The 12002-nt window shown below is 52.6% G+C and overlaps 1 protein-coding gene across 2 annotated transcripts in view; it reads right to left on the reverse strand.

Annotated features, from left to right (window-relative positions):
• CACNA1H (calcium voltage-gated channel subunit alpha1 H) overlaps positions 1–12002 on the reverse strand; it is a 105765-nt gene that overhangs the window by 26882 nt on the left and 66881 nt on the right. The window contains exons 14-23 of one of the 2 annotated variants that reach the window (XM_033517936.1): positions 11471–11679; positions 8683–9108; positions 7916–8016; positions 7445–7568; positions 7269–7337; positions 6975–7159; positions 5016–5142; positions 4572–4697; positions 4015–4104; positions 2669–2861 (exon numbers count right to left, since the gene is read on the reverse strand). In XM_033517936.1, coding sequence (XP_033373827.1) covers positions 2669–2861; positions 4015–4104; positions 4572–4697; positions 5016–5142; positions 6975–7159; positions 7269–7337; positions 7445–7568; positions 7916–8016; positions 8683–9108; positions 11471–11679 — 1650 coding nt within the window. Of the gene's footprint in view, positions 1–2647; positions 2862–4014; positions 4105–4571; positions 4698–5015; positions 5143–6974; positions 7160–7268; positions 7338–7444; positions 7569–7915; positions 8017–8682; positions 9109–11470; positions 11680–12002 lie in introns of both variants that reach the window. The other variant, XM_033517935.1, reaches the window with a different exon arrangement.

The raw sequence follows: 12002 nt of genomic DNA on the forward strand, positions 1-12002 counted from the left end.
CCATCCCAGGGCTGTGTTTTCCACAGAGCAATCCTTCTGCTGGGTTTCCAGGCCCCAAACCCTGGATCCAGCCTGGGATTAGCACCAAGGATCACCCAGCTGAGGTTTAGGCCATTGCCAGCCCCAAGCCCAGCCTGCCACAGCTCCATGGTGCATTTTTGTGTGTGCAGGTCAGGACAGACCCCCCAGCCCATCCCCAGGGGAGCAGGGCACACCACAGACAGGGGACAGGACACACGGACAAGGTGCCAGGCAGACAGCGAGCCCAGAGCGTGCATTTGTGGCCTAGGCTGGATTTTCCTCCTGTTAAAACACAAACTCTTCCTCCTCTCCTGCTCTGCCCAACGCTGGGAATTCTGAGTTAAAAGCAGGGATCTCTCCCTCAGCCATCCCACATTTCCTCCCTCCTCTCCCAGGCTCTCTCCTGCTGCTCCACAGGGGTGACACAGAGTGCTGGGACACATGGAAGCGGTGCAAGGGGCACATGGAAGCAGAGGAAGCTGCCAGCTGCTGTCACCATGCAGATCCCACCAGCACACACACACTGCCCACAGTCACAGCTCGCATCTTTCTGAGCCTGCCACGGTTTTTTTTTTCATCAAATCCATCACCACCTCAAGCACCCAGGAGGTTCAAACCCCTCCCAGTCGAAACAAAAAAATAATCCCTTGAGATGGAAACAGCGTTTTTCCAAATGTGCTGCAGATATTTGGGTTCCCCTCGTTAACAGCTCCAGTTTGGATGCCCAGCTGTCCTTGCAGGTAGAGCCAGACACTTTCAGGGAACCTTCTGGAAGCCCAGCACATGGCCAAATGTTTCACTGCTCAGCTGCTCTATTGACTTGATCCCTTTCCAGAAATCTGTCCTCCTCCCTGCGTGCTCTCCATGAAATGCTACAAGGCTCATCTGTGCCATGGCTGGCCTGAAATAGCTCCTTGGAGGTGGTGGAGAAAGAGGGACAATGTCACAGTGTCCATCACTTTGACAAGGACTGGCTCTTTCTGGTGTCTGAGCTGTGGAGTCACAGCCAGGCTTTAATAAGATTTATTTCCTAATCAGGAACTGAGCTGTGCCTCCATACCTGTGCCCCTGTTCTCTCTAAGGATGTTTAAAATGGCTTTTTGTAAAAAATTTCATATAAACTTCGAGTTTATCTGAATGTCTTTTAGGTCAGCACATCGGGGTAGAAGCTGCACAAGGAGGACCCTTGGGACCCTAAAACTGATTCTCCTCCCTGTGCTGGAAATGCTGCCTTCAGTATTTCCACCCTCAGACTGCCAAAGCAAAATGGGAAAAGGAGGAAAGAAATTGCATTTGAACTCCTGGAAATCTCTGGAGAGACTCAGTGTCTGAGCTGGATTTCATTTTGAGCCAGGCACTGAACTGGCTAAAATCAAATGGGCTTGGCCCTCCCTGTGGTGTCATTAAGGTCCTGTGGGGACAACAGTGCCACCACTTAGTGCTGAGGTGTCCCCTGGCTCCAGCAAGGAGCACCAGAGGAGCAGGAGAGGCACTGGGAGGGACCCAGCTCCTGCCTCAGGCTGGGAGGGATGCAGGGAATGGGATGGGGTCTCTCACAGCACAGCCCGTACCTGCCGTGTCCTTGGAGCTGGGGTGTTTTTCCAGCTGGAAATGGATTTCCATGGCTTGCTGTGTGGTACACAAGCAATTTGTCACAATTTTTGGTCCTTCCAGGAGATGACACGGCCAGGCAGAGTCACAGCACTGCTGCAAGCAAACAGGGCCAGCAAAGCTCGGCCTTACCCCTGACTAAGCTCAGCTTTGATCTCGGTGGCCAAGCCAGGTTTGCTCACTCCTCAAAAAACGCCTGGCAAGTTCTCCCTGCTCAGTGAAACTTCTGGGAGAGCTGGGGCTGCTTTCCTGGCAGTTTTCCTGGGAATATCCACTCGGTGCTGAGGGCAGCTTTTCCCAGGGGAGGTGGGAAGGAACAGGTTTGGGGCAGGAAAAGAGCACAGGCTCAGGTGGTTTTGGGGTTTGATGGTCCCTATTAGGTCCACTGAGAAGGAAATCATGGCTAAAGGCCTTTTTTTGGCTAATGGCCCTGCCCCTGACCTGTGTTCCAAGGACAAAACGAGTCCCAGGACTGAGTCCCAGCCTGGAATGGGACGAGCATCTCTTGTCACGGACATCCTCCCGAGAGGAATTCTCCCTGCAGTGCCATGGAGGCCGTGGCTCTGTCCATACCCCCATGCAGTGTCTGTGGCATGCGGGGCCATGCTCCAGGACTCCCAAACAGCATCAAAAACTGTTTTATCCAAGGAAAGAATTCCCAAATCAAACCCCACCGCCATCCTCCGATGCAGGCGGCGCGTTAAGGCACGGGGGGAACCTGGCAGCCGTTCACCCCCGTGTCCCTCGGTGCTTGGGACAGCGGGGCCTCGCACAGAGGGCTCTGCTGGAGGAGGATTTTCTCCCTGGGCAGGTGAACAGGCAACACTTCCCACCAGGACAATCCCACAGTGTCACCAACCCGAGCCTTAAGGCACCGCCAAAGAGGCAACGAAGCAACGCAACCTCCTGAACCCCAACCACAACAACCACAACAACAAGAGAAGTGAACAGGAAATCTCGCTTTGGGAGCAGGCAGGGCTCAGAAAGATTTTGGTTTGTAAGGCACTCTACCGACCAGACAGGTACATCTCCTTACTCCTGCGCTTTTTCTCCAGGCGGCGCAGCCGCTTCTCCTCCCGGCGCCGCGCCTCCTCCGCCTCCTGGTGCTGCCGGCACTTGTGGAAGTTCTCCACCACCACCCCCACGAACATGTTGAGCACGAAGAAGCTGACGATGAGCAGGAAGGAGATGAAGTAGAGCAGCATCCAAGGGTTGTGGTTCTGGATGGGCTGGGGGGAGGGAAAAACGAGGGAGCAGAGCCGGTGGGTTAAGTCAGGTTTTTGGAGCAGCAAGTTCTTCTGGAGCAGAAGTTGCTGCCCTATACTCAAAATCCACTTTGGAGCAACATTTCTTCCTATCCATGGGAAAAAAAATCTGGAAGATTCCATAAAATCCCCCTTCCACTGTTTTTCCTGCAGCCTTTTCTCCTGTCAGGAATTATCCAGGGAATTCCTGCAGTGTCCCCAAGCCTCTGGGTGTGCTTGTGGTGCCTCTTGTCACCACTTGGATTAAGAGGAAAACCCCAGAGCTCTGTTTTTATGGATTTTGGTTCATCTGGAATCAAGAAAAACAACTGGAAGTTGTTTTGGCTGCAGGAATGATTCCTAAATCCCACAAAAAGTGGCCTGGGAACAACCAGCACTGCTCCAGTCACTCACCATTCCCAAAAATCCAGCCCTATTTGCAGGCTTTGAGTATTTTCCCCCTTTACCCCCTCTTTTCCCCTCATTCTGGGGAGGAGGAGAGGACTGGGAGGAGTTTTTTCCCAAAGTGTTTTCCTCTCATTCACCTTCTCACTGACTCAAATTTTACTGTTTTGTGCAAAACCCACCCAAAACTCCCTTACAGGGTTTCATTCTCTTGGCATTTATTTCACACAACTTCAGATAAATCTCAGTGGATGAGCATCATCCCACCAGCAAGATTGTTTCAAGCTAAAGATAGGCTCCAGATTTTTATTTTTTCAGATGTGGGCTCCTGCTTAATGTTTCTCAGTTGTTACCAGATCTTCAGAAGTGGGGGAAATGAAGTCCAAAGCGTTTCTGTGGCTCTGGGTGGGTCCTACTCATGCGAGACTCGACTTCCCACAGAAAATGCCACGAAACTCACCAGCTGAATGCCTTTTTTCACAACATTCCTGGTGGTTTCCCATCCTCAAGTACCCTCATTCTGATTCATTCTACATCCTCTGAAGTAGGACGCGTCAGAGCTTGTCCTACATGGGAATCAGCCGTGGAAAAGGAACTCCAAAAAAGGGGAAAGCAAAAAAATGGACCTCAAGGAGGTTCTACAGCTCTGCTCCTTCCTGGGATTTCAAAAAGCCTGGAGTGGCCAGGCCTGGGGCTGGAGAAGGGGCAGAGCTGGGCTCTGCAGGACAGGTACCTGTTGGTCGATGCCCACGGCGTCCAGCCCGTCGTACATGATGTTCACCCAGCCGTCCTTGGAGGAGAGGACAAACAGGGACATCAGGGCCTGCAAAATGGGCAGAAGAGCTTGGTCTTGCCTTTCAGTCCCCAGAGAAGAAACTCCCAACTCCTCCTTTCTCACCCACTGTAAAATGCTTTATTTTCCTCATTTGCAAGCAGAAGAATCAAGAGGATAAAAGGGGCAGTTGAGGAATTGCATCCCAAATTTAGGACATTTAGGACAACATTCCTAAAATTAAGGAATGTACAACCCTAGCAAGAGATCAAGAGTTGATCTGATCCGTTTTTACACATTTAGGCTAAAAGACAAGAGATTTCCAGATAAAGTCATAGACTGACCAAGGATGGAAAAGGCCTCAAAGATCACCGAGTGCAAATATTAACTCACTGATCGATGATCAATCAATTCTGGAAACTTCCTATGATGGAGGCTTCACACCCTCCTGAAGCCACACATTTCTAGTGTTCATCCATGAAAATCTGCACAGAAAATCCCTGCAGGGTGAACTTTACCTGCCCCAAATTGTCGAAGTTGTACTTCCTCCGGACCCATTTGTAGTGAGCGTTGGTGCAGTCGGCCTTCGTGGTGATGTTTTTGACATCAGGGCCGTCACAGTAGTAGAACTTGCCTTTAAAAAGCTGCATTTGAAAACACAAATTAAAAAAAAAAAAGAACAGAAAGTAAGCAGCTTTGAAAAGTCTGTTTTCTGATTTATCTTTCATTCCTTTAGCAGGGTTCAGCAGGGAGGTCTGTCTGTTCTCCTCATCCTGACATCCTTGCTGGGAGCAGCTGCCAACCCCACCCTGGATCATTTCTCCTAAAACCTGGCTCTTCTCCCCAAACTGAAATCTTCCTCTGGATGCATTTCAGCTCATTATTTCCACCTCAACCCTGGCAGCTGAGAAAAGCAGCTTTTCTTTTGCAGCAGTCACTTTCAGGGGAGGGAAATACTCTACCTGGACCCCTAAAATCCCAAAGATAATGAAGAAAGCACAGCAGATGAGAACAATATTCCCAATGGGCCTCAAGGAGGAGATCAAGGTTTCCACCACCAGCTTCAGACCTGGGGCTCTGCTGATGACTCTGGAAAAAAAAGCCAAGACAACAAAACTTTTAATTTTTACGCACGTCCTGTTATCACCCAGCTGCTTCTCCTCTGCTCTGCCAGGCAGGGATTTCTTCAGACAGCCAGAACATTCCCAACCACATCAGATGGAATTCAAGCAGCAGCAGCTGGGGCAGGGTGAGGAGGGGAGACCCACAGGATATCACAGAGTTCCCACGGTGAGGTTTGTGCCTCACCCCAGGAGCGTGGTCGCTCCAAGGGCTCTGATCCCAGCACAGGGACACAGGCAGGACCCTCCTGCCTCTCCCAGCACATGAGCAGCTTCCCAGGGGGCCTGGAGAGCACGTCTGGTGCTCTTTCTGCAGCACTGGCCATGACAACTTTCCAAACAGAGCAATTCCAATCTGGTTCCTAATTAGTTCCTGAACGGGCATGTAGCTAACAGGAGCCTGTGACCAACAGCTCCACAGGTCAGTCCTGTCAGGAAGCAGATTTGGGTGCTCTGAGGCAGATTTGGGGTGTCAGGAAGAGCAGAAGTGTTGCTTTCCTGGAGGACAGCCTGGGGGAATGCATTGCCCTCCCCTGGGGGTGTGGGAGTGGAGCCAGCCCAAGCCAAGCTTCCCTGGGAAGGGCCAGGTGGGACTTTAGCCTGAAAAACCTCAAAGTTGTTTTTGGGATGGGCTTGTGGAGGGTGAGTCCTTGCAGGGAGCTGCAGCTCACAGGGATAATGATGCCTTGTGCCTGCCAAGCCCAGAGAAAAGGGTTTTGTGCTGCAGCATTTCCACAGGGTCTTGTTTGAGAGAAATCACGTGGAGACTGAACTGCACCTCCAAAGTGTTGGGAATGGTCCCTGGAGCCACCCTGTGCTCGGTCAGGCCGTGGTGAGAGGTGATGAATTCCTTTCTATTCATAGGATCTGGCCTAGTTATTATCAAAGACCAATTCCCTCTTTGCCCTTTCCCTTTCCTCACGAGCTGCCTGTGCCCCGAATTCTGTTCCCACTTGTGTGGGTCACAGGGGGTGACTTGTCCGGGGTGTCCTGGGGATCCAGCGCTGCCAGGGGAGCCTGGTGCCAGCAGCAGAACAGCGAGGAGCCACAAACACTCATTTCCTTCTCACTAAGGTGACACAGAGCACAAAGAGCTGTTGTTCTCTTGGTCTAAAAGATTCCCTCTTCCTATCACTCTCACAAGCACAGCCTTGTCCCAGAAGGTTTCCAGCTTTTTGCAGGTGATTTTCTCATTCCCCTGAAATTTCAGTAAAAAAAGGCTCCTGCTTCTTGCCAAGCAGGATGAAAACAGAACAGGAGCTGATCCAAATCGCTCCCCCCCAGGAATTATCCCTCTTTATTGCCTAATCATAACCAAAATACAAATTCTCTTTCCTCCTGCTCCTGAACACCGGAGGCTGTGCCCTCCTGTGCCTGGCTGAGGGAGGAGCTGCTCTGCAGGGAAGTTTGGCAGGCTCAGGGGAACAGGGAATGATGCTGGACCTCATCAAATCCTCATCAGCACCCCTTCCACTGCAAACCCCTCTTTGCTGGGGAGTGCCTGGGGGGTTGTGCAGTCGGAGAAGGAGCCAGAGTGATTGGGAAGGGCTGATGGAATCAGAGTGGAGGAGGCTCTGACCGCGCTCACTCCGGATTATGACAACACCTCTCACTCCACGCTCCAACCGCGCGTATCCGAGCTGGAGAAGATGAATTGGAATTCATGTCACTCTTTTCCAGCTGTTTCTCACCGAGTTTGGGGATCCCCAAAGATGTTTCTACCCTGTTGTGTTTCAGTTTTTGGTGTTATTAAGCAAGACCGTGTGCATTTCCCAAACTCTCTGATTTATCAGCTCCTACCGGAGAGGTCTCAGGGTCCGCAGAAGCCTCAACACACGAAGGACTCCCAGGATTTTGGCTCCTCCTGCTGATGCCATGGACACAATGATGTCAATGATGGATACAAAGACCAGGACTCCATCCAGGACGTTCCAGCTGCTCTGCAGGTACGTGTTCTCCCCAGAGAAAAAGCCAAGAGCTACCACCTGCAGCCAGGAGAAGGGAGACGTTGAAATCTTCACCCAGATCGTAGCTCTGGCATGGTCTGGTCTTTGCCAGGATTTGCTTGGGGCCATGGGATGAAGCTCTAATTACCTTAACCATCATTTCAGCCACGAAGATGGCAGTGAAGATGTAATTAGAGACACTCAGGAATATCCTTTCCTGGAAAACACAGAACAACAAAGACAGACGAGTTAGAAACCCAACATTTATCTGGTCCTGAGGAGATGAAGATCTGGGTGGGGGATGGAGGAAGGAGAAGCTCTCACCGTGCTCAGGGGGTCGATGTCTGGTCTCTCCAGAGCTATGGTGATGCAGTTGAGGAAGATAAAGACCAGCACCACGTGGTCGAACATTTTGTGGGCAATGACCTTCTGGCACATCACTCGGAACCTGGAGAGAGGTGGGAAAAGCAGATCCTTCAGAAGTTTGGGTCAGGAATAGACCCCTCCCCAAAACCCCTCTGCTTGATGTGCCACCAGCACCAGCCCAGGTGGTGAGGCAGCATCTCCACAGGCTTCGGCCATGATTATCATTAATTATTAATTATCACTAATGCTGGCTAAACCCCTGAGAGCAGTGGGGTGAGCCCACACACCCACACCAAACCAAAAACTTTCCTTCAAAACCAGGAACTGCATTTCGAAAACTCCCAAGGATTTTTCCCAAGGGGAGACTCGCCGGGAATGTGATATTCCATTACCTCAAACACCTGCTGGAATTTCACTGGAATGTCTTACCTGTTCTGTGGGGAAAACAAGTAGAGGGACCAGTCCTCGTGGGTCTTGCACCACTGGGGTTTGTAGGGCTCCAGGGCTTTGCGGATCCGGTAGCAATAACTCTGGATAAAAAAGAAGGAACACCTTTTCTTCCTCTTTTATTTCCCTGCCTCTTCAACTTTCACGGTGTTTTTTTGGAAGGAGGGGGGCAGTAAATGGCTTTTCATTGTGCCTGTGGGCATTCACAGCTTTTGGGACGGAGCTGTGGTGGCTGTTGTCACATTTGTCCAAGAAAATAAGGAGGAAAGGGGTGGGAAAAGGGGAGAGATGGACAGGACAAAGCAAAGCTTCTGGGAAGGTGTCATTTTGAGATACAGAGTTATGCCAAACCCAAATAGGCCTCAAGCAGCCAAAAAAACTTAAGTGGAATACATTTCTTTTTAGGCTTTCAAGCTTTCATGACACCAAACAGCTGCTGTGAGTAAAGCCATTCACCCTTTGTGTCTGCAGCTCATTTTTGGAGGCATCCTGGGCCAGGGGGACAATCCCAACCGACCCAAAAATGAGGCATTTTTGGAAAAAAAGGAAGTTTTACCTCACAGGACACCACTGCAATGTCACAGCCCAAAAAAAGATCTCTTACAAAAAGGGGATCTTTCAGGAAGTAAAGGCCCATCCCTCAGCTCAGGATCGCCGTTCCCAACCCCATCCTTGAGGCGATATTTCCACGCCGGATTTTCACCCATCCTTTCAGGGACAAAAAAGCCGCTTAAAGCACGAGGACTCACATCCTCCATGTCATCCTCGTAGTCCAGGGCGTCCTCCTTGTGCCCGTCCACCCTGAGGAAGAACTCGGCGTGGCCCATCTTGCCGTTGCAGTCGTGGAACTCGGCGGGCAGCAGGGCGGCGGGGCCCAGCCCCAGCTGGCGCACAGAGGGCACCCGGAGCAGCTCCGGCAGCTCCTGGGAGCCGCGGTAATCCAGGGATTCTGCCCGGCGGGGCAGCGAGGGCCGGCTGAGCGTGCTGGACTTGGCGTCGTCCGAGTCGTCGTCCGTGCTGCCTTTTCCCTCTCCGGACAGCAGCGACTCCCGTTCTCCCGACTGGTTCTTCTTCTTGAGGCTCGGCGCCCTGCCCAGGCTGTTCCAGCTGGAGCGGCGGCTGCCCCAGTTGCTGCTGGTGCCCCAGTTGGTGCAGGGGGAGCTGCGGAGGCTGGACTGGGAGAGAAGGCAGGAGTGGGAGGGGGTGTTTGCAGGAGGGAGACAAAGGGTTGGGGCGTTTTGGCCAGATTGGTGAAAGTCACGGCCTGCCCTTCCCGCTTTTCGCACTGCTCCGATTCTGGCCTTGAGATGGGAGCACCCGGCCAAGGCCACGCTGAAGGTGGTCCTGGACCACACCTGGAGCACGGCCACCACCCCTCTGTCCTGGTGGCTCCCTGGCAACACCAGCTCTCCATAAAAAATGAACCCAAAGACATCAACAAGCGGCATTTTGCTGAACCAGCACGTTCTTTGCTCACGTTCAGGTTGTTTCAGCTGACAACTTCCCAAGGGAATCTGAGTCACCCGAGTGCCTGCTGGGAATTGTGCCCCTATTTCCATTACTTTCCTTCCATTTGCTGTGGGATGAAGTGGAGTGAACGTTTCTCCTCCACAACTTTCCCTGTGTGTCGGCGCACTTGGGAAGGTCCCAGACAATTCCCAGGATGGCAGAAAAGCCAGGAGGAAAACTCCCTTTTCCCTCCGTGGCTTCCTCCCAACACAAACCAAGGAGAAACTGCCTTCCTCCTCCTCCTCCTCCTCCTCCTCCTCAGCGCTGGCCAGTTCTCCCCTGCATACTTCATCTGCCTGTGGCTGGTGGCCCTGCCGCGCTCCCCGAGAGAGGATTGGCAGGATGAACATCCCTCTCCAGCAGCTCACAATCCCATGGAAGCCCCGGGCAAGGAGCAGTCAGCTCTGTTTTCTTTTCAAAGGCATTAGGTTGAGTGAGCAGCTTAGCAAGGGGGATGGTGGCTGTGCCTGGGCGTGAGGTGCCTTCACGGTCTGCTGCCTTGATTCGAACATGAGCTCGCAGTTACGGAGCAGAGGAGTGGGATGGATAAACAGCAGCAGAAATCCACCCTGCCTTCGCTGCTGCCTCTGCTCCCCACGTGCTCGGAGCTGCCCTGCTGCAGTCCTGGCATCGGGGGAGCATCACGGCCTCTTCAGGGGCCTTTGGGAACTCAGTGCCTTCCAAAGGAATCATGGAATTGATGCCTTTAGTTTTAGCTTTTGTATTTTTCAGATTCTGCACATTAGAACTTCACATAAAGTGTTGGCAAGTTCTCCTCACAGCTCAGGCAGGCACAACAATCCTTTTCCAGCCCAAAACCCAAGGATTTAACTCTGAACTTCACATGAAGTGTCACCAAGTTCTCCTCACAGTTCAGTCACACAAAATAATCCTTTCCCAGCCCAAAACCCAAGGATTTAACCCTGAACTTCACATGAAGTGTCACCAAGTTCTCCTCACAGCCCAGGCAGACACAACAATCCTTTTCCAGCCCCAGAACCAAGGACACCGCTGCATCCTCGGGCCCAAGAAGTGTTGGCAGCAGCGAATTGAGGAGAGCAGTCTGGGAGGATGGGACTGCATCACCTGCAGCTGGAATTGGACAATCAACCCCCATGTGGAAATGGACCAGAACTTATCAAAGTGTGAGAACTCGTGAGCCCTCATCCATCTTGGGTCTGTCTTGGGTAAAGCACATGGCTCCTGTACTGCCCAAGGTGTATCCTTCGAAGGCCCTTTAATAAATCCCTAATTTATTCCTTAAACTCTGTCCAGCCTCTGTCCAGTAATCCTCAAAAAGGCACCAGAGTTATAGAATGGCTCAGTTTGGAAGGGACCTTGAAGATCATCTCATCCCATCTCCTCATTCCAGACCCCCTCATCCCCTTGCTCCCCGGATTTCCCCTCCAGCAGGGCTGTGGGACCGTAACCAGAGCTCAAGGGAAAATGTTTCATCCCCCTGACACAACATAAATTCAAGACACACCCCTAAAACACCAGGGGGGAAGAAGATCTCATCCTCACACAACACCTGACAGCTTCTCCAAGACATCCCAAAAGGCCGGTGTGGCTGGAGAAGATTCCTGCTCCTCCTTGGAGGGGTCATGGAACTCGTTAAGGTTATGGCTCTCCAGTGAGATGGTTTGGCAAGAGCTTCCCGTGGGGCAGCAGGCAGGAAAATCCCAGTAGATCCCTGTTTTCCCTTTCCATGGACTCAGAGTCCTTGGCTGTTCTGTTGTCACCGCCCTGGCCCAGCGCTGCACACCCCAGCTCTGCTCTCCTCCTGCTTTTCTACATTTCCCACCTCCTGCAGCCTCCTTTCTGTTCTCCAGCAATGTCTGTCCCCAGTGTCTCACACCACCCCAGGCTGAGCTCAGCTGGTGCTGGTAACACCAAACTTGTGGGATCAACCCCTGTAAGGGCCATTCCCTTGATCCTCACGGGTCCCTTCCACCCCAGAACATCCCTGGAGACAAGGCCGCCGCGCTCTGCGTCACCGAGGGGATGCTGCTGGCCACAAGAACCTACCAAGGATTTCTGGTCGTAGCCCGTGGGGTCCAGCGAGGCGTTGCTGCCCCTCCTCGAGTCCCCGAGGGCGTGCAGGGAGTCCAGGTGTGGGGAGCACTTCGGGGTGGGCATCGGGGTGGCCGCCGTGCGCATGATGATGGGCGGGGGCACGGCCCCCCTGGCCTCCAGGTGCCCGTTGGGGGTGACAGCCAGCGAGTACATCTTCATCTCTGCACACAGGGGGACAGAGGACACCACGTGAGGGGACCCTGCTGCTGGGGACCTCCAGCAGCTCTGCCAAGCGGAGCTGTGGGCAGTGAGATCCCGCCGTGGTGTTGAAAGGCTTTGGGTGAATGCCACGACCTCGCAAGGAGCCTCTGGGAACTCAGCGCCCTCCAAAGGAATCGTGGAATTATGGAATGGCTTGGCTTGGAATGGACCTTGGAGATCATCTCATCCCATCTTATCCCATCTCATCCCATCCCATCTCATTCCATCTCATTCCATCTTATCCCATCTCATCCCATCCCATCTCATTCCATCTCATTCCATC

This window comes from Parus major, chromosome 14 (assembly GCF_001522545.3).
Source record: "Parus major isolate Abel chromosome 14, Parus_major1.1, whole genome shotgun sequence".
Lineage (NCBI taxonomy): Eukaryota > Metazoa > Chordata > Aves > Passeriformes > Paridae > Parus > Parus major.